At 50.9% G+C, this 20,543-nt stretch overlaps 1 protein-coding gene across 6 annotated transcripts in view; it reads left to right on the top strand.

The window, feature by feature from the left end:
- The window catches only part of ACP5 (acid phosphatase 5, tartrate resistant), a 59,900-nt gene extending 44,952 nt beyond the window's left edge, over nt 1-14,948 (top strand). Inside the window, exons 1-6 of one of the 6 annotated variants that reach the window (XM_045990712.1) lie at nt 11,271-11,653; nt 12,750-12,836; nt 13,055-13,342; nt 13,533-13,660; nt 13,782-14,127; nt 14,510-14,948. In XM_045990712.1, the coding sequence (XP_045846668.1) occupies nt 13,082-13,342; nt 13,533-13,660; nt 13,782-14,127; nt 14,510-14,782 (1,008 nt within the window). In that variant the 5' untranslated portion in view covers nt 11,271-11,653; nt 12,750-12,836; nt 13,055-13,081 and the 3' untranslated portion in view covers nt 14,783-14,948. Of the gene's footprint in view, nt 1-11,270; nt 11,654-11,779; nt 11,863-11,890; nt 11,910-12,749; nt 12,837-13,054; nt 13,343-13,532; nt 13,661-13,781; nt 14,128-14,509 lie in introns of those variants that run through there. The other 5 variants (XM_045990707.1, XM_045990706.1, XM_045990708.1 and 2 more) reach the window with 5 other exon arrangements.
- The last annotated feature ends 5,595 nt before the right edge of the window (nt 14,949-20,543 follow it).

The following is a 20,543-nucleotide window of genomic DNA, read 5'->3' as shown; positions in this document are numbered from 1 at the left end:
TGGGGCAAAAAGACTGTCTTCCAGTTCTCTGGGATCTATGTTCTGATTGCTGCTTACTGCTTTTGATCACTGAGGTACAGACACCAAGGCTGGCAGTCATTATTGCAACCCCCACCAGCTAAAGTGGTTCCTGGGAGATTCTTTTTTAAGACTTTATTTAATTACTGGAGAGAGAGAGAGAGAGCGCGCGCATGCGTGCCTACACTCACGCACAAGTAAGCACAAGTAAGCATGAGGGGCAGAGGGAGAGGGAAAAGCAGACCCCTCTGAGCAGGGAGCCCGATACAGGGTTCGATCCCAGGACCCCAGGATCATGACCTGAACCAAAGGCAGATGCTTAACTAACTAAGCCACCCAGGCACCCTGGCTTCCAGGAGATTTTAAGGAATGGTATGTTTGGGATCTTCCCCCCACCATTTTGCTCCTTTAGGGAGCAGTCATTTAAGTAAGGACGGTGACACTCACAAGCAACCAGATCTATGGGTGAATTTAGAAAACCACTGCACATGCCCAAGGAAAAATACAGGTTCAGAAAAGACCACTGAGGGGCGCCTGGGTGGCTCAGTGGGTTAAAGTCTCTGTCTTCAGTTCGGGTCATGATCCCAGGGTCCTGGGATCGAGCCCCGCATCCCCCAAATCAGGCTCCCTGCTCAGCAGGGAGCCTGCCCCCTCCTCTCTCTCTGCCTGCCTCTCTGCCTACTTGTGATCTCTGTCCTTAAATAAACAAAATCTTAAAACAAAAAACAAATAAACCCAGCCCTGAGGAAACTCAGATGTTGAACTTAGTAGGAAAAAAAAAATCCTATAAAATAACTTCTTCAATATGCCACAGAGTGAAAGGAAAACATGGGCAAAGATGGGGAAATGATGTATAAACAAAATGAGAACATCAACAAAGATAGAAATTATAAAAAGTAACCAAAGGGAAATTAGGGAACTAAAAAGTACAATAACTGAAATGAAAAAAAAAAAAAAAATCTACTACAGGGGTTTATCGACTTAAGCAGGAAGAAGAAAGAATGGGCAAACTTGAAAAATGGACAATCGAAGTAGGTGAGAATGAGAAGCATCCTTCTTTACCAGCAGAGAGCTCATCAGAAATCTTGGAGGCCATAAAGTAGTGGTCAATATATTGTAAGTGCTGGGGGGGGGGATTTTTTTTTTAAACACACTGACAACTGAGAATTCTATATCCAGTAAAACTGTCCTTCAAAAAATAAGGTTAAAAAAAAGTGGGGCACCTTGGGTGGCTCAGTGGGTTATAAAGCCTCTGCCTTCGGCTCAGGTCATGGTCCCAGGGTCTAGATCAAGCCCTACATCAGGCTCTCTGCTCAGTGGGGAGCCCGCTTCCCCCTCTCTCTGCCTGCCTCTCTGCCTACTTGTGATCTCTCTCTGTCAAATAAATAAATAAACTCTTAAAAAATAAGGTAAAAATTAAAATATGCTCATTTAAACAAAAGCTGATGAGATTCATTACTACTAGACCTACCCCGCAAGAAATGGTGGAAAAAGTCCTCTGGGTTGAAATGAAAGGATATCAGGCAGTAACCTGAGCCACAGAGAGAAAGAAAGGTCTTCAGCGAAGGTGCCTAGAATAATAGGAAAGTAACAAGTGGTTTGTTTTCTTTTTTTAAACAGAGTCACTAAAGTCTGACCCACGCTCAAACAAAGGGGAATTAGGTTCCATCCTTTGGAAGGAGGATGTTATGGACTGAATGCTTGTTCCCTCCAAATTCATATGTTGAAGCCCTAACCCCCAATGTGATAGAATTTGGACGCGGGTCTTCAGGAGGTGATTAGGTTTGTTGTGGCCGTGAGGATGGGGCCCTCTTGATGAGATGCTGCCCTTCTAAGAAGAGACACCAGGGAGCCTTCCCCTCCTTGGCTCCCCTCCCCCAACCACCTCTGTCCTCTCTCTCCCTCTGCCATGTGACAACACTGTGAGATGGTGAGCATTTGCAAGCCAGGAAGAGAGCCCTCATCAGGAATTGAATTGCCTGGCACCTTGACCTTCCTAACCTTCAGAACTGTGAGAAATAAATGTCTGCCGAGTTTAGGCCACCCAGCTGATGGCGTCCCCTTAGAGCAGGCTGAGTGACTAAGACAGAGGAACAGACAAGAAGTTAAACCCATCACAGCAGAGATGTGTCGTGATGGGGACAGAGTGTCAGGATTACGCATGAGCTTTGGAGTTGGAAAGAACTGAGTTCACCATCAGCCTGGTGACCTTGGACAAGTCCCTTGAGTTCTCGGAACCTCAGCACGCCCTTTTGTAAAATGGAGATGATAAAGCCATCATGAAACCACCACTAAACCACACGACACAGACTTGGCAGCGTGTAACTAGAGGTAGCTGCCGTTATTGTTACTGTTATTGCTCGTGTAGTTGCTCATGCCAATGATGTGACGGAGCAGGCAGGGCCGGGTCTCCCACTACCCAATACACCAAGATGAAGGGTGTGGGCTTGCTCTCCGGAGCGGTGGAGAGCCGGGGCAGGGGCTTGGGGGCTGAGCAGGGGAGAGACCGTAAAAGGTACCTTTGGGACTGCAGTAGATGACTAGGAATTAAAGGCTGGGACAGCTACCCAAGTGACAGGTGTCTGGCGCTGGGTGGTGGCCATGGGGATGGCAGGAGTGAGAGCAAGGGAGGAGTTCAGGACCAAGTGTGGGTCTCAGTGGTGACCCCATGACCCAGGCTGAGAGGAGCAGTTAGCAGGAGTGAGATGGGGGGATGTATCAGGAATTCAGCTTTGACCTTGCTTTGCTCAGGCCCTTCCTTCCGCCTAGGATGTCTTTTCTTAGTGCCTCCCTGATGCTCCCACTGGTCCCTGGAGATGCCGCTGTAGACCCCTCCTCTGAGAATCTCTCTGGAGCAGATGCAGTGTGTAATTTCCCAAGAGGCCCACTGCCCATCGGGTTATCCTGAAAGTATCTGAATCCTCAGGTATTTCACTCAGAGTTTCTCTGAAGCAATCCCTCGACCGATACATCTCAGGACTCTCCATGCCCTGCACGAGGGGTCTGAAAGAAGCCTTGGCTCACCAAAATGGAAACGCGGTCTGCGGGATGCTGCTGCAGTTCTCACTGTAGCCATGCGGGGGCAGCAGTGCACAGACCAAGGGTCAGAGAAAGGCAGCTAGGCGATCTGGTCCCTGCTGGGCGCCCCCCACTCCCCCAGGCCGCCAGCTTCCCAAGCCAAACCTCTGCCTTTTTCTTTTCTTTTCTTTTTTTTTAAATGCGTAGAGGGGAAACCCCTACAACCCAGTTTTTTTTTTCCCCACCTGCCCCACCCACCCAGTGCCCGAGCCCCAAGTCCAACAGTTAGTGGAGATTATCCAAAACCAGTGAGATCAGTCCCTCTGATCAGAATCCCCCATGGTGTACGCCTCACTATGGATAAAGCCCCCGTCCCTGCAGCCCCTCAAACCCCTGTCTGTCCTACACACCCCCTCTTCACCTCGCGGTCCTCACTCCCTCTGTTCCCACCACACTGCCCTACTGGTTCCTTGAAGCAAACAAGTTCAGTACAGTGCCTGGGTTGGGGACAGCTTCGGTGCCTTGAAAAATGCACCGTTGTGGTTACTTTGTAAATGTACAGTCAATTTAAGTTGTATTTTTAGGGATGCCTGGGTAGCTCCATGGGTCGGGTGTCTGCCTCTGCTGAGGTCATGATCTGAGGGTCCTGAGTTCAAGTCCCAGATCCCGCTCCTTGCTCAGCTCGGAGCCTGCTCCTCCCTCTGCCTGCAGCTCCCCCTGCTTGTGCTCTCTCTCTCTGACAAATAAATAAATAAAATCTTTAAAAATATATAAACAAAATCATATTTTTAGAAACAGTTTCCCTTAAGCCTTTGGTTCCAATCACAGCGGTTATGTTTCTTTTATACCCGGATAAGCGGACCATCACTTGGCAAAGAGGTCGCTGACTATGCATTTGGATCCATTTAGAAATGTCGTGGGCTGGGGCGCCTGGGTGGCTCAGTGGGTTAAAGCATCTGCCATTGGCTCAGGTCATGATCCCAGAGTCCTGGGATCGAGCCCGGCATCGCATCGGGCTCTCTGCTCAGCGGGGAACCTGCTTCCCTTCCTCTCTCTGCCTGCCTCTCTGTCTACTTGTAATCTCTGTCTGTCAAATAAATAAATAAAATCTTGAAAAAATAATTAAAGATTTTATTTATTTATTTGACAGAGAGAGAGGTCACAAGTAGGCAGAGAGGCAGGCAGAGAGAGAGGAGGAAGCAGGCTCCCCGCGGAGCAGAGAGCCCGATGCGGGGCTCGATCCCAGGACCCTGGGATCACGACCTGAGCCGAAGGCAGCGGCTTAATCCACTGAGCCACCCAGGCGCCCCCTTGAAAAAATAATTAAAAATAATAAAAAAAAAGAAATGGTGGGCTGAAATCGCTTAAACGTTGTACATGGCATTTATGAAAGTCATATATCTGATTCTTTAATCTTGTTAAATGCCTCCACCAAGAAAACCCTTCTGAACTCCTTAACAGTTATTACAAATCTAAAAATTAAGTATAAGTAAGGAGAAATATGTTCTTTTAAACATTCAGATACTACTTCTAAACCTGGCCAAATTATCAAGTAGTTTCCAACTTAAAGTTAAAGCCTGGAATTAATCATCTCTGGAAGAAGACAGAAGAATCTGGTAATTCTTGTTCCTTCCAAAGCAGGGGTGAGAGGAGGTAGTTGAAGGACACAAGAGGGTGGGGGACTTCTCATTATAAACTATTAGGGACTTCCTGAATTGAAATTATGGGGGGTATAGGGAGGGTTCAAGTTCAACCCTGTTTTCTTTCTTTTACAAAAGGAAAACACACACCTGAAGCAGTTACCACCTTTGCTTCTTCACGTGGAGACACAGGGGTTTGGGGGGATTATCTTCTGCGCTTTCTGTCAACTTTTAATTTCGGTAATATACAAGTAAGAGAAAGTTTACCGTCTTTACCATTTTTAACTGCACAGTTCAGTGGCATTAAGTACACTCAGGTGGTCGTGCACCCACCACCACGACCCACCTCTAGGACTTTTTCATCGTGCAAAACTGAAACTCTGTCCCCATTAAACCTTAACTGCCCACCCCCGAGCACCGACCCCTCTACTTTCAATCTCTACAGATTTGACCGCCCTACGAACTTCCTGTGAGTGGACTCATACAGACCTTTTGTAACTGGTTTATTTCAGCCAGCAGGATGTCCTCAAGCTTCATCCGCATTGTAACAGGTGTCAGAATCTTGCCTGTGTTTTTCAAATTAAACTGAAATTGAAAATACAAAAGCATGGGCTCATGATTAAAATAAATGAGATGTTGTGCAGCGTGTGGATGAATGGCAAACGCCTGCAGAATCGTGGCTTTCTCTGGTCATTTCCATCGTTCTGAATGTGCTGGATCCTTCTAGTTGCCCGTAGGGGAATGGAGCCCTCACCTGCTGATTTTCTGTGGTGGTGGGGGTCAGGACTTAGCTCACGGCTTCCTTCTCTCTCTTTGACATTTTTCAGGAACACCGTGATCCCATTATTTCTTCTCCCACCAACTCTCGTTCCTTTGACCGTTCCAATGGGCTAATGTTAAAAGTGAGTGGTTTTTTTTTTTAAGATTTTATTTATTTATTTGACAGAGAGAGATCACAAGTAGGCAGAGAGGCAGGCAGAGGGAGAGAGGGGGAAGCAGGCTCCCTGCTGAGCAGAGAGCCTGATGCGGGGCTCGATCCCAGGACCCTGGGATCATGACCTGAGCCGAAGGCGGAGGCTTAACCCACTGAGCCACCCAGGGGCCCCAAAAGTGAGTGTTCTTAAGGTACTTGCTAGAGGCCAGGCCCTCCCCAGTATTTCTATGTAAATTAAGTAGTTTAATATCCACAATAACTGATCTCAGCTAGCACCCTTAGTAGCCCACTTTAGAGATGAGAAGCTGAGGCCCAGAAAGGGAGAGTCATTTGCTCCAGGTTACAGAGCTAATTATAAAGTGGCAAAGCCGGGGTGGCCTCTGGTAATTTTGATTTGTTTGTTTGGTTTGAGTGTCACTGGGGGTGAATAAGTTCTTTCTTCCATGGCTCTAGCTGAGGCTTACGAGAACTCAGGAAGTGTACACAACATTTGTCCCCATCATTGTATGCAAATTTTACATCAAAGAAAAGAGCTGTAAACAGCTGTTGCACTCTGGTTGATAGTATAGGCACCCCCACCACAGGAACTCTCACTCTCTCTCTTTAAAAAAAAAAAGAGTAATGGGGCGCCTGGGTGGCTCAGTGGGTTAAAGCCTCTGCCTTCAGCTCCGGTCATGATCTCAGGGTCCTGGGATCGAGCCTCACGTCAGGCTCTCTGCTCAGCAGGGAGCCTGCTACCCTCCCTCTCTGCCTACTTGTGATCTCTGTCTGTCAAACAAATAAATAAAATCTTTAAAAAAAAAAAAAGAGTAAAAAGTAAGACGGATGAATGGGTAGAAATCAGATACTGGAATACATTCAAATATTCATTGCAATATGTAGGACTGTGTGGGTACTCACCGGACAGTTGTATCATTCTTTTAACTTTGCTGTATGTTCGAAATATTTCAGAACAAAATGTGGGGACCCCTGACCTGAGCTTCCACCGGAAAACTCGTCTTCTCTCACCCAGACAGGCAAGAAGCCTCTCCGCTCCGACCAGCCACACTTGGATATGTCCACTTCCCCCAAAATGGTTCCTCTCCCCGGGGCTCTTCCCTGCGCTTCTCTCTCACCAGGCCCCAAAGAGAGGGAGCTTTCTCCCTCTCACCAATGGGTCCCAAGATTTATCTCAGGGTGACCAGCTGCCCTCCTGTTTTACTCAAGACTGAGTTCCCGGGCTGCACGACATTCGGTGCTAAAATCAGGGAAATGCCAAGCAAACTGAGATGAGTTGGTCCCCAACCTCTCATTTCTGCCTCTTAAACATGTTCAGTTTATCCAAATTAACACTGCCCTGGTCTGTACTAATAACACACTTTCCAGTGATGACAATGTACTGCGGTAACTGCTTATTTCAAGGGCTCCTTATGTGCGAGGTGCGGTTCTGCGTATTCACCCGCGTGAGGTCTTTTGATGCACACAATACCCTGCGGCGAACACCGTGACATCATCTGTGTCAGAGACGCAGGACGAAGGCACAGAGAGGTAAAGTCACCAGCCCCCAGTCACACAGCTAACAGCAGAGGTGCCGGCATCGGAAGCCAGGCGGATGGCCACAGAGCCCCCAGGGTCAACTACTTTGGATAGATGTCCTGGAGCCCTGATTCGATAGCGCCAGCCCCCAGGGGGTGGGAGGGGGCTCTGCTCACTGTAGGTTCACCCTCATTCAACCCAATCATCTGCGCCTTCACCCAATCGTCCATGATCTCATCAGAATGATTATATAAGTAAATGTTGTTTCCCCGATCACCCACATATCACCAGCTTATGATCTTTAAAGACAAATGTAATAAAGAAATAAAGTAGAAAGAAATAATTTCCCATAGCAATCCTCCCCCAGGAGACCACTTTTCTTTTAATTTAATAAAATATTTATTGGGGCGCCTGGGTGGCTCAGTTGGTTGGGCCTCTCAGAGCCTTCCGCTCGGGTCATGATCCCAGGTCCTGAGATTGAGTCCCAAGTTGGGTTGCCTGCTCAGCAGGGAGTCTGCGCTCCCTCTCCCTCTCTGACAAGTAAATAAAATCTTTAAAAAATATTTATTTATTTATCTATTTGAGAGAGAGAGAGAGCCCGAGAGAGAGCAGAGGAGGGGCAGAGGGAGGAGAGAAGCAGACCCCTCCCCCCCCCCCCACTGTGCAGGGAGCGCACCTCGGGGCTCTATCTCCTGACCCTGAGGTCAAGACTTGAGCCAAAATCAAAAGTCAGACACTCAACCGACTGAGCCACACAGGCAGTCCGGGGATACCACTTTTAACTGGGCTTCTCTTGGTTCCAGAATTTCCTCTTGGAGTATAGCAACCAGCACTTGCAGTTCTAAATCACGACATAGTGTGATGGATGGATAGACAGACAGACAAATATAGAGATGGATAAATGGATGGACAGCTAAACAGAGAGAGAAAAACTGATATAGAGGATGTACATACAGATCTGTCTTTTGTCTTGTTTTTTTCCCAAACTGATCTTGTAAAAACACACCTCGAACCCATTCTCCAAACCTCTCACCTACACATCAAGCCCACAGTCCATGGCTCCAGGACCTTGTTCCTGTGTCCCCGTTAGCCCCTTATCCCTTCTTCCTGAGACCATCTACCTGTCTCCCACCTGGGGTTATCCTCACCACACATGGCAGTCTGGTACACAGAGCCCTTCACTGACCTACACTTGTCAGTCATGTTAACTCTGTATCCCTATCTGTCCCCATTGAGTGTCCATTGCTTGTCCATGCAGACCTGCTTTCATGGGAAGTCCCAGTGGGGAGGTGGAGAGGGGTGCTTGACAACATAGAGATTGGGGAGTGGGGGATGAGGGGTACTGCTAATTGAGTCAAGAGGTCAGGATAGTCTGAGAAGGTGGCATTAAAGCCAAGTACTCAATGACGAGAAGATGAGGGAGAGTGGCCTAGTAGTGGGAACAGCAAGTGCAAAGGCCCTGAGGTAGGAATTAGTTGCCCTTGGTGTTACTTGAGCACTGTGACCCAGACAAGAGAGAGATGTAGAATCTAATCAGGGGTCATTGAACTATCTCCAAGAGTCTTGTCCTGGGCAGATTATCATCATCAACAACAACAACCAGGTTAGAGCCAAAGCAAGCTACAAGGGAACTGGTGGACTCACTCAAGGGATGGAGCCAGGAGAGTAGGGGTAGGAGGCTGGACACTCAGACGGAAGGGAGGAGTGTGTGTGTCCTGAGGGTATTGCTTATTCCATCATTCCCACAAATAATTCCTCAGCACTGGCCCTTCTGGGCTCCAGATTCCAGATGCCAAAGAAAACAGCAGTGAACCGGACCAAGAAGAGTTTGTGTCCCCTAAGAGATCATTCTGGTGGGGAGACAGAAAATGAGATAAGCAGTTGTGTGGTTTGTCAGGCAGTGATAAGGGTTCTAGAGGGTGAGGAGGGTAAGAGGGAGTCAGGTGGGGGTGGGGTGCATTTTTGACATGTTACAGGAACTAGAATACAATGGGGAGGAGCCTCAGAGTATCTGGGGAAGGAAGGGCCTTTTAGGCAAGTAGAATGGCAAGAGCCAAGGCCCTGAGGTCAGAGTGGGGCTCTATTCTAGGAAGGGTGAGAGGCCACAGGAGTGTGACTGCAAGGGGAGGGGAAGTGGGGAGGGCAGGGCCTTCAAAAGCCAAAGGAGGAACTCAACCATAGGACTGACGTTGGTGTTGGGACACAAGGCAAGAGGGAGCCAAATCCTCATCCACCTCCACAGAAAATGGGCAGAACAGGGCTCTGCTGGGCAAATGGAAGGATAAGAGCTTATTCAGAATCCAGGAGGTGACCAGAGAGATAAAGCCAGGAATCCACAGGTTTCCTTACATGCTCAACACAGAATCTGGTTTATTTTGATCATGTGCCCATGCTTTTGCACTTTTTATTTTTTTTAAGGTTTATTTATATGAGAGAGAGACATGGGAGGGGCAGAGGGAGAAGGAGAGAGAATCGCAAGCAGATTCTCCATTCAGCACAGAGCCTGACATGGAGCTCGATCTCACAACCTTGAGATCAGGACCTGACCCAAAACTGAGGGTCAGACTCAACCAACTGGGCCACCCAGGTGCCCCTGCACTTTTTCATCTTTAAAAAAATATAGAAAATGCTAACACTTGGAAAAGCTATAAAATGGTATGTATCACTGTTTCCCACTTTTCCGAAGGCAAATGTGGGCATAGAATAATTGACAGGAAAAAGAAATTCATGGATAGTGACTCTCTGGGCAGGCGTATGACAGGTAAGTGTAATGGTTTTCTTTCTGTTTTTCAGTATTTTCTAACGTTTTTATGAAGACTACGTACTACAAAAAGATAATACATATAATCTTGTGCGATCTCAAAAAAATAAAAAAGCACAGGAAGCAAAGAAGATAATCCCTAAAATACCCCGATACCCTCCATATAAAGAAGCAAATATTAACACTTAGCCCTAAATGCTTCAGATATTGTGTGGGTGTGTGAATGGAAACAGTAAGGAGAAAGTAGAAGCCCCCTTCCCAGCCCCCTTGTTCCCAGCCCATCTCCCCGGAAAACACCCACTGCCCTGAATCTGAAATGAGGTCTTTGTTTCCTGGGTTTACATTTTAACATATAGATATATCAAGAGGAAGTCTAGCAAAATGACTAACAAGATTTTTCAAGCCAAAATCCAAACAGCACATAAAACATAAAATGGAAAGAGAATGCCCCACCCCATCCCCAAAGAAAGGAAAGTAATTAACAGCTAGAGTATAAATTTCCCTGCCCCAACAGAGCGGGTTTTCCTGTCTGTCTTGTTCACTGCTGGGCCAGCCAGTGCTGGGCCTACAGTGGGTGTTCAATACGTGTTGAATAAAATTTTAGGTTTCTTGGATCAGTCCCCTTTTTCAAAGAAAAAACTTTTTTTTTTTTTTTTTTAATTTTAGGATGTTTTTAGATTTCCAGAAAAGTGGCAAAAGGTGGTGGAGGGTACGCCACCGAAATTCAGGCTTTATTTGGGTGTTACCAGTTTTTCCACAATTGGCCCTCTTTTTTGGTCCAGGATCCCACATTTCATTTTGTCCTCATGTCTCCTGGGTCTGCTGCAATCTGTGGCCACCCCTCTAACTTTTCTTCTCCAGGACGGGCACACTTTTGCAAATACGGGTCAGGTGTTCTACAGAATATCACTCAATTTGGGTGTTTCCCGGGTGTTATTTTTCTCACCCTCCACTTGTGGTTACAGGTTCCTGGGAAGAAACCCACAGAGGCAAGGTGTCCTTCTCATGACATGATGTCAGTGAGACTTATCCCCAGGGCTGTTAGCCTGGACCGTTCGGTTAAGAGGGTGTCTGCCAGGTATCTCCCCTGGGAAGGTTCCCGTCTTTTGCTTTCCCATACTTTATTCTTCGGATGAAAGTCACTAACTCCTTTGACTCTAGACCACACTCAAAAGGAGGCTGGAAGGGTTGAACTCCAGCTCCTGGAAGGGCCCTTTCCACTTACACTTACTTGGAATTCTTTCTAGAGAAGATTTGACTTGTCTGCCCTCACACCCATTTTAAAGACCAGGAAGCTGAGGTTGAAGACATACTTCCTCACTAGAGGGTGGCCAGGCCCAGAGTGAGGCCCTACCCAGCCATCGCGGGCTGTGGGTGTCCCAGGTGTGAAGGAGTGGGGGGCGACTCGGCCTGCGTGGGGGCAGAGGGAGGAACTCCGGTCTCTAAGCCCCGTTGCTGGCCCCAGCTGTAGCCCAGTCGGCTGGCCTGGGCCTCCCCCTGGGGTGCTGAACCCCATTCTACAGATGTGCCGCCTGCGCCCCAAAGGAGGCGTGGCGGCGCTCAGTGGCTCAGCCGGATTCGGAGGCGCGGTGGCCCCTGGCCGGGAGGCCCAGGCGCCTGCCCTCCCCGCGGGGGATCACCTGGGCCTGCCCGGGCAGCGGACCTGGCGGGAAGGCCACGGCCTCCTGCAAGCCAAGCCGCCCGCCACCGCGAGCGCCCTGCACCCCTGCCGCCAGGCCCACTGCTAGCGCCGGCGGCAGACGGTAGGTGAGACGGCCCGGCGGGTGTGAACGCCGCTGGGGCCCGGGGGCAGGAGGGGGGGTGCTCCGCCTGCCCGGGTGACCCACTTCCTGTTTGTCCGGGCTGTGGGGCGGGAGGCACAGCCAGCCTCTGCTGGCTGACCTGGGGCAGGTCACCTCACCTCCCTGAGCCGGTGACCTCCGCGTTGAAAAGCGGGCCCCCCCAATTGGCCCATTGTGAGTGTGCAGGGGACAAGTCACAGCGGAAGGAGGAAGGCAGGGAGGTGAGGGGCAGGTCAGACAGGGCACTGGTGCAGGGAGGTGGGGGGCACTACCCAAGCACCCACCTGCCAACTCTCCGGGCAGCCGGCGCTGGGAGGCCTGCAGGCAGCTGCTGAGTGTGTGAGGGTCACAAATCAGTGGTCACGTGGCGTGGCACCCGCTGCCCCGGCCTGGGTTCCTCCTGTGGGGAATGGGGGGTGGGGAGGAGGGGAAGATGTGGGCAGGACTTCCTGGAAAAGGGAGACCCTGGTGTTTGGGGGAGGGAGGTGACCCTGGGACTCAAACCCAGATGTTGTCAAACACACAACTCACGTGAGACACAACATAGACCCACAACACAACTCAGTCCACAGTGCAGGGTCACAAATCGATGGCCCACACAGTTCTACTTTAGATCCCAGGCAGAGGCCACCCACACACCACACGGGCCTTGCCAGGCTCTGCGTGCACATCTACAGGGACAAAGGACTCCCGGGCACACGCAGACATGTGACCCAGGCAGGCGCGCTTGGCTACACACAGGAAACAGCGCAGACACGCCCAGACACAGGCAGACAAACACGTCCTGGGAGTGCATGGACACACAAGATGGGTCTGGCTGGGGCACACAGATACGGCCACAGACACGGCACGCACAGATAGCGGGGCGCCTCGGGCCCATGACACAAACAAGCTCATGTGGGCAAACACAGAGGCTGCACTCACTCGGGGGCCAGACCCCCACCCGAATCCCGTGTCCAGCACTGGGGAACTCCAAAGCTCACATGACCCAAGGGGAGGGCTTCTGGAACAGTCTGCGGAGAAACTGCATCATCCTCACTAATGATCCATTTCCGCCCCAGGGAATAAAGGCTCGGTGACCCACCAGTTCTGCCCAGGAGCTCACCTGCCTCTGAGCCCCCGGCTGACTGCCTTGTGCTTCCCCCAGGGTGAGTGCTGGGTGTGGGATGAGGGCGACCAGAATGGGCCGGCACAGCCACCCTTCCCTGCCCCTGGACCCCGCCTACCCTCTGACCCTCCCAGCCGGCTCCTGCCTAAAGTCCTGGGAACAAGGGCCACACCCAGGGCTTCCCCCTGGGCCAGCCCTGCAGGAAGCTGTCTCCCCGCTCTGAGCAGTGGTCCCAAGGGCCCACTGCCCATACCTCAGCCCAGGACTCATCTCTCCTCCTCCCAGATGGACACACAGACCGTGCTGCTCATCCTGCAAGCCTGGCTGGTGCTCCCCCTGGCTGATGGAGCCAACCCCGTCCTGCGCTTTGTGGCCCTGGGTGACTGGGGAGGAGTCCCCAATGCCCCATTCCACACTGCCAGGGAAATGGCCAATGCCAAGGAGATTGCCAGGACCGTGCAGATTCTCGGTGCAGACTTCATCCTGTCCCTGGGGGACAATTTCTACTTCAGTGGGGTGCAGGATGCCAACGACAAGAGGTTTCAGGTGTGTGCCATTTAGAGTGGGGTGGGGGACACACGTGGAAAAGCCACTTGACCTGTGGACTCTGGAGAGGGCACGGGGAAGCTGACATTTGTGGGTACCTAGAGCACTCCATGTCTCCAGCCCCCAACCTGGTGGGAGCATCTGGGTAGCTGCCTGACCCTGGGGTTTGGGCTTCTTCTGTGGGCTGCAGGAGACCTTCGAGGATGTGTTCTCTGCCTCTTCCCTCCGCAATGTGCCCTGGTACGTGCTGGCTGGCAACCACGACCACTTGGGGAACGTCTCGGCACAAATAGCCTATTCCAGGATCTCTCAGCGTTGGTGAGCCTGCCCCACCCCCTCTGCCCTGCCTCACCCCAGTGGATAGAGGCCCCCAGGCCTGCGCTGAACCTGGGGCTCCTCTGCTCGAGACATGCACCCCCTGCCTCCGTCTCCCCCGCAGGAATTTCCCCAGTCCTTACTACCGTCTGCGCTTCAAAGTCCCACGGTCCAACGTGTCTGTGGCCATCTTCATGCTGGACACGGTGACGCTGTGTGGCAACTCAGACGACTTCCTCAGCCAGCAGCCCGAGAGGCCCCGGGACCCGGCGCTGGCCCGCACACAGCTGGCCTGGCTCAAGAAGCAGCTGGCAGCGGCCAAGGAAGACTATGTGCTGGTGGCCGGCCACTACCCCGTGTGGTCCATTGCTGAGCACGGGCCCACCCGCTGCCTGGTCAAGCAGCTGATGCCTCTGCTGGCCATGTACAAGGTCACCGCCTACCTGTGTGGCCATGACCACAACCTGCAGGTAAGGGGTCTGCAGGGGAGGTGGGGAGGGGGAGCCCAGCCCAGCCAATGTGCTGCATGGGATCCTTCTGCTGCCTTGTGGGGGGGGGGTCTCCCAAATGTCCCTCAAGCTGTATGCTGTCTAACCAGGGAAACAGCCCGAAGTCTCCTAAGGCAGCATACTAGCCACCAGTGGCCAATTGCTTACTCAGTTCTCGGGCTGTGAAGCAGGATCGATACATGGCTGCAGGGAAGGAAACCCAGACCCCGAGGGGTTCTGGTCCTTGCCCAGGGTGACTCTCTGGTCAGGGACAGACCTGACCCTGGACTCCAGGCAGGGGGGGCACAAACAACCTCTCGAAGGGGCTGGGGCTCCCCACTGACCGGGTGCCCTCCGCGCGCAGTACCTTCAGGATGAGAATGGCGTGGGCTACGTGCTGAGCGGGGCCGGGAACTTCATGGACCCTTCGAAAAAGCATCAGCGCAAGGTCCCCAACGGCTACCTGCGCTTCCACTATGGGGCCGAGGACTCACTGGGTGGCTTTGCCTACGTGGAGATCAGCCCCAAAGAGATGAGCGTCACTTACATCGAAGCCTCGGGCAAGTCCCTCTTCAAGACCAGGCTGCCAAGGCGAGCCCGGCCCGAGCGCCCACGGGCCCACTACCCTAAGGCCTGAGCCAGAGGAGCCTCCCTGCCAGGGGGTGGGTGGGCTCTGCTGGGACCCGTGCCCACGGGCAGGCTTTCTCACAGGCCCGCCAGGCCGCAGCGGAGCAGGGGGAGGACCACAGACAAGGAGCTGTGGTCCCCCGTGGCCCTTGTGACAAAGACGCCCACGTATGCGGAAGACACATGGACACGTGTACCAGCTGGAGCGCTGCGCCCCCGTAGCTGGGCTTGTCCAATCCAAGCTCTGGGTGTAGGGGGCAGGGAGGGAAAGCCTTCTCCTGAATCGAGCATCTTTCTGTCACTGCCGAATATTCAATAAAAGAACAGTTGCATTGGCCGAACGTATGCCCTGAGTGTGTCTTTCCTCCCTTCACTGCTATGTCCCATCACCTGCATCCCAGAGGGTTGGGGACTCTCCCATTCGCTGCTCGGGGCCTCCATCTCTCAGCTGGCCTGAGGCATGGATGCGATTTTAAGGAAAGACCAAACAGAAAGCGGGGTTACCATGCCAAGCAAGCCTTCCTCCTGCATAAGACAACACGACAGACGTACGCTCCTGCTCACAACAACGTGACTGTCCATAACAGAACGTTCCCTTTTGCTCATCTCCGTATGGAATTGGTAATGCCATCGTGGGGATAAAAAAAAAATCTAAGGTTTATAGAAAAATGAACTATCTGCTCCCCTCCCTGTTCTTCTGTCCCCTTCTCCTCGAAGGAAAAACAAACTCTTCGTAAATGCCTTGTTTCCTTCCAGGGTCTCTCTATTCAAAGAGCGTACGTGAACTTTTCTCCCCTCTCCCGTGGATCTGCGCCTTGCTTATTTGTTTTCAAGCCAGTGGTATGGCCGTGTCATGGACACATTTAAAGGGTGCAGTTCCTTGAGTTCTGACACAGGCACAGAGCCACCCACCACCGCCATCAAGATAGAAGCATTTCCCAGAGTCCCAAAAGGTTCACTTTGCACTTGGCTGTTGCTGTCTGTTACACCTGGAGATCTGCCCAGCGGCTCTCAGGGGAGCTTCTGGCTCTTGCCCCAGCTACAGAGGCTCCGCCCGGTCCCACTGTCTATCTAACTAGCCAGCTACCTACTGAGGATTGTCTGAATTGCTTCCAATAATTTTGCTATCCTCAAACATTGCTGCAGGAAATGCCTCTCTGCGTTCATTACCTCCGTGTACAAATACGTTTGTAGGATAAACTGGATACGTTCCCGCAAGTAGGACCGCCCTTTTTTATGATGGCCATGGAGCTTGGCTCCTGGCTGGGGTCTGGTGAAATCTTTTCCAATCCTTCCCTCTTTCCAACACAGCTTCAGGGTGCCTGGGTGGCTCAGTCGGCTAAGGGTCTGCCTTCAGCTCAGAGCATAGTCTTCAGGGTCCTGGGATCGAGCCCCGCCTTTGGCTCAGGTCATGATCCCAGGGCCCTGGGATGGAGTTCCACATTGGGCTCCCCGCTCTGCAGGGAGTCTGCTGCTCCTCCTACTTGTTCTCTCAATCTCTCTCTCTCAGATAAATAAATAAAATCTTTAAAAAACAAAAACAAAACACACAGCTCCAGGGGATACCCTTGGAGCAGTGTACCTTCGTATATCTGCGCAAGTAGGTACATAGCAAAACTTCCAGAAGCAGAATATGTCACGGCCCGTTTCTTACAATAAAATGTTAAAAGCAGAATGGACATTGGACATCCTAAGTCGAAAACTGCAGAGAAGCCTAGTTCCCCCAGGGGGTTGCGGGGGTGGGGGGAGGAGTTGAGTAACACCTGCCCACACACTGCCTGAACCCGCCAGGGAGAGGCCGGTCACAGACTCCGCTCCCTTGGCCCGCCCTCAACTGTCACTTCAGCTGCCACAGGCAGGGACCCACTGTGGGGCTCCAGCTGTCAGCCCCACCGAGTGAAATGAAATGACAACTTGGACAAAATGCAACTGAGTTACTTCCAAGGAGAGGAACAGGCTGAAAGGGGCACCTTCCATTTGCTACTTGATAGAAGCTGATCTTGTTGCATTTGTCACAGACGCGCAGGTTCCTGCGGACAGGAAACAAAGCCCTCTCACCAAAATGCCAGCCCTGGGTTCCTTCCAGCTGATGTATACCTGCCTGCCAAGCTCTATGCAAAAAACAACAACAAAAGGGCTCCTGGGTGGCTCGGTGGGTTAAAGCCTCTGCCTCTGCTCAGGTCATGATCTCAGGGTCCTGGGATTGAGCCCCGCATCGCGCTCTCTGCTCTGCAGGAAGCCTGCTTCCTCCTCGCTCTCTGCCTGCCTCTCTGCCTACTTGTGATCTCTGTCTGTCAAATAAATAAATAAAATCTTTAAACACACACACACACACACACACAACAACAACAACAAAACACTATCACTTCTAGTCCTGACCCATGAGGCCAGGGCCAGAATCATCCTTGCTTCTCTGAGGATATTCGGGAAGCTTGACAGATTAAGTGATGTGCCCAAGGTCAAGCCCAGGAAGTGGCAGACCCTTAATCTTAACCACAGCTGTCCAGGCGGTTCACAGCTACCCGGCCTCTTCCCACTGACTCAGAGGCTCCGGGCAGGCAGGGATCTGAATCAGAAGTCAGCCCAGCATCCCTGTTCACAGGGCCCAGAGCGTGGAATTAGCCCAATGTCCCTGTTCACAGGCCCAGCACGTGAAAAGGAGAAGTGACACATCCAAGCCGATACAGGGAATGAGGGGCAGGGAGCGGGATGGTCAGACAGGCCCCCTTCTCCGCAACGACCGAGTACTGCTGCCAAGCACCAAGCCTTGTGTCAGACAGCTGCAGACTCAAGAAAAGCCAAAAAGAATAAGGCAGGGCAGACCCTCACCCTCGGAAGGCTTCCATCCTGCTCCGGGGAGAATGCCAGTTAGCACGCAGCCACTGTTAGAAAGATGCCTTCTAAACATCTGCCACACGAAGGTAGAGCTCCTCAAGGCCACTCACAGGCTCTCATCTCCTCTCACTCTCCCCAGGCAACCTCTAGTGATCCGACCACCATCACCATGGATATTATTATCTCCCCCACTCTGCTCCTCGCACCGGGGCCAGGACAGGCAGTAGGGTTCTCTTGAGGCCAGCAGTTGGTCGTGGAGGTCAGTGTACACCCTCAACAACCTCGCAGGCCAAGAATCAGAAATAAGAAGGTAAGAGGCTTGCCTTACGAAAGGCACTGTCATCAAAACAATGTGACATGAGATCAGAGAAAACACCCAGAGGAAATCCAGAAACAAATTCAAGAACACATGAGAACTTGACGCAGGTTGAAGGCGGTGCTGTAACTTCACAGAAAGGTGTTATTTGCCTTGTCAATTTTCCCAGAAGACAGAGCCTAAGCCCTACTTCAGACGAGAGACAAAAATTAAAACCCGGAGGGATCACATATTTTAGTATAGAAATAAAACACAGGGGCGCCTGGGTTGTTCAGTTGGTTAAGCGTCTGCCTGTGGCTCAGGTCCTGATCCCAGGGTCCTGGGATCGAGCCCCGCTCAGGCTCCTTCCTCAACGGGGAGCCTGCTTCTCTCTCTCCCACTGCCCCTGCTTGTGTTCTCTCTCTCTGTGTCAAATAAATAAATAAAATCTAAAAGAGAAAGAAAGAAGACACAATAGATGAAAAAGTACATCCACACAAAGATCTGAATGAGACGGTTGTGAGTAGCTCTTCTCATAACTAGCCCCAAACTGGAAACAACCCACACCGCCATCAACAGGGGCGAGGATAAACAAACTGTGGTCCATCCACACAATGGGATACAACTTAGTGATAGAATGAAGGAAAGACACAACATGGACAAGTCTCAAACTGAGTGAGCTGAGCTAGAGAAGCTAAAGTCAAAAGACTGTACACAATGTATGTTTCTGTCCATAGGACTTTCTGAAAAACACAAGGCTATAGGAACTAAAAACAGATCAGTTGGTGCCAGGGGCTGGGGGCAAGGGCAGGGGCAGGAACTGACTACAAAGAAACATGAAGAAACTTTGGGGGGGGGGGGTGCTGGAGCATCAGAGTGGCTCAGTCGGATAAGCCTCTGCCTTTGGCTCAGGCCATGATCTCAGGGTCCTGAGATCAAGCCCCATGTTGTCATTGGGCTCTCTCCGCTCAGCAGGGAGTCTGCTTCTCCCTCTTGCTCTCTCTCTCTCTCTCTCTGCCCCTCCTCCCTCCTCATGCTCTGTCTCTGTCTCTCAAATAAATAAAATCTTTTTCTTTTTAATAGGAAGGACCAGGCCGTGCAGGTCCCTGTGGTCATGCTAGGAGTTTGGTCTTTTTTTTTTTTTTTTAAGATTTTATTTATTTATTTGACAGAAAGATTGAGAGAGAGCACAAGGCAGAGCAGCAGGCAGACGGAAAGGGAAAAGCAGTCTCCCTACTGAGTAGGGATCTCGATATGAGGCTTGATCACAGGACCCTGAGATCATGACTTGAACCCTGAGATCATGGCCTGAGCTGAAGGCAACCGCTAAACCAAATGAACCACCCAGGCGCCCCTAAATAAATAAAATCTTAAAAAAGAAAAAAAAAAGAAAGACACCTTTTGGGAGTGATGGATACATTCACTATCTTAATTGTGGTGATGGTTTCATGGGTGGACACATATGTTAAAACATGAAATTTTGTACTTTACCTGAGATTTATTTTCTGTCGCTTATATCTCAATAAAGCTGGGTAGGAAGGAAGGTACAAGAAAGTGAGAAAGACAGAAATAGAAAATAGAAGGAGAAAGAAAAGAAACTAACAAACCCAGCAATCATGAGCAAATATGGGATTGTCCATATATACCATGGCTGAGTTGCAATACGAATTGTGTAGCTACTAAAAACAAAAGCTACTCAGATGTGTTTTGACTATTCAGGGTAATAAATAGCAACTTTCAAGGTAACATACAGTGTGATCCCATCCGGAGCGTATACAAGTTTGTACCCTCACCGAAAAAGGTCGCTAGTCAGTTCCAAGGCTAATACTGCCCCCTAGGGGTTACCTTGAAGATAGCTCAACTTAAAATACCTCTCAATACAAATTATTTTCCTGAAGGCTCTAATGAAAACAGCTCTTATCAAGGTCACCAGTGACCAAACACTTGCAAAGTCAGAAGACTTAATTCTCTTTCCTCATCTCAGTGAATGTCTCAACCACATGTGAGACAGCTGACTGACTCTCCCTGTTTTGAAATACCTTCTTCTGGAGGCTGCTGGAAAAGGACACCTAGCTCTCCCCGCTCTACCTTGTCAGTCTGCTCTGTCTCTTGCTGACTCCTTTTCCTAACATCCAAGGATGGGGTGGCCCTAGTCTCCTTCTTAGCCCTCTCCTTTTGCCACACTTTGCCCCTCACCCTGAAACCAGATGACCTCCTCTGGCTCCAAAGCTTCAGATCACCTCCAGAGGTGAGTGGCTCTCAAAATCACATCCAGATCCTTCCTCTGGGCCCCAGACTCCACTTCCAATGGCTTGTCCCATACCTCTTTTTGCTTGTCTCAAAAATCATGGCTAGAACACAACGCTTGATTTCTCCTCCAAATCATCTCCCTGAGAGGCAGCACCCAGGGCCTCCAGAGAGTGGCTTTCATCTTTGATTCCTTTCTCTCCTTCACTCCAGAAGTTCTGCAGGTGCTATTTCTGTGTAACTCCGGCCCAGCCTTCGATTTCAACCTGAGCGTCAGCCTCCCAGAGAAGCCTTCCCTAAGCTCTCTGGCTGGTTTGGCAGTCCCCACCACCATCATATGCTTTGAGAGCCACACATGCTCCTCTGCGGCAATGTAGTACTACCCTGGAGAGTG

This window comes from Meles meles, chromosome 20 (genome assembly GCF_922984935.1).
Source record: "Meles meles chromosome 20, mMelMel3.1 paternal haplotype, whole genome shotgun sequence".
Lineage (NCBI taxonomy): Eukaryota > Metazoa > Chordata > Mammalia > Carnivora > Mustelidae > Meles > Meles meles.
This window is presented reverse-complemented; position numbering and strand designations above follow the sequence as displayed.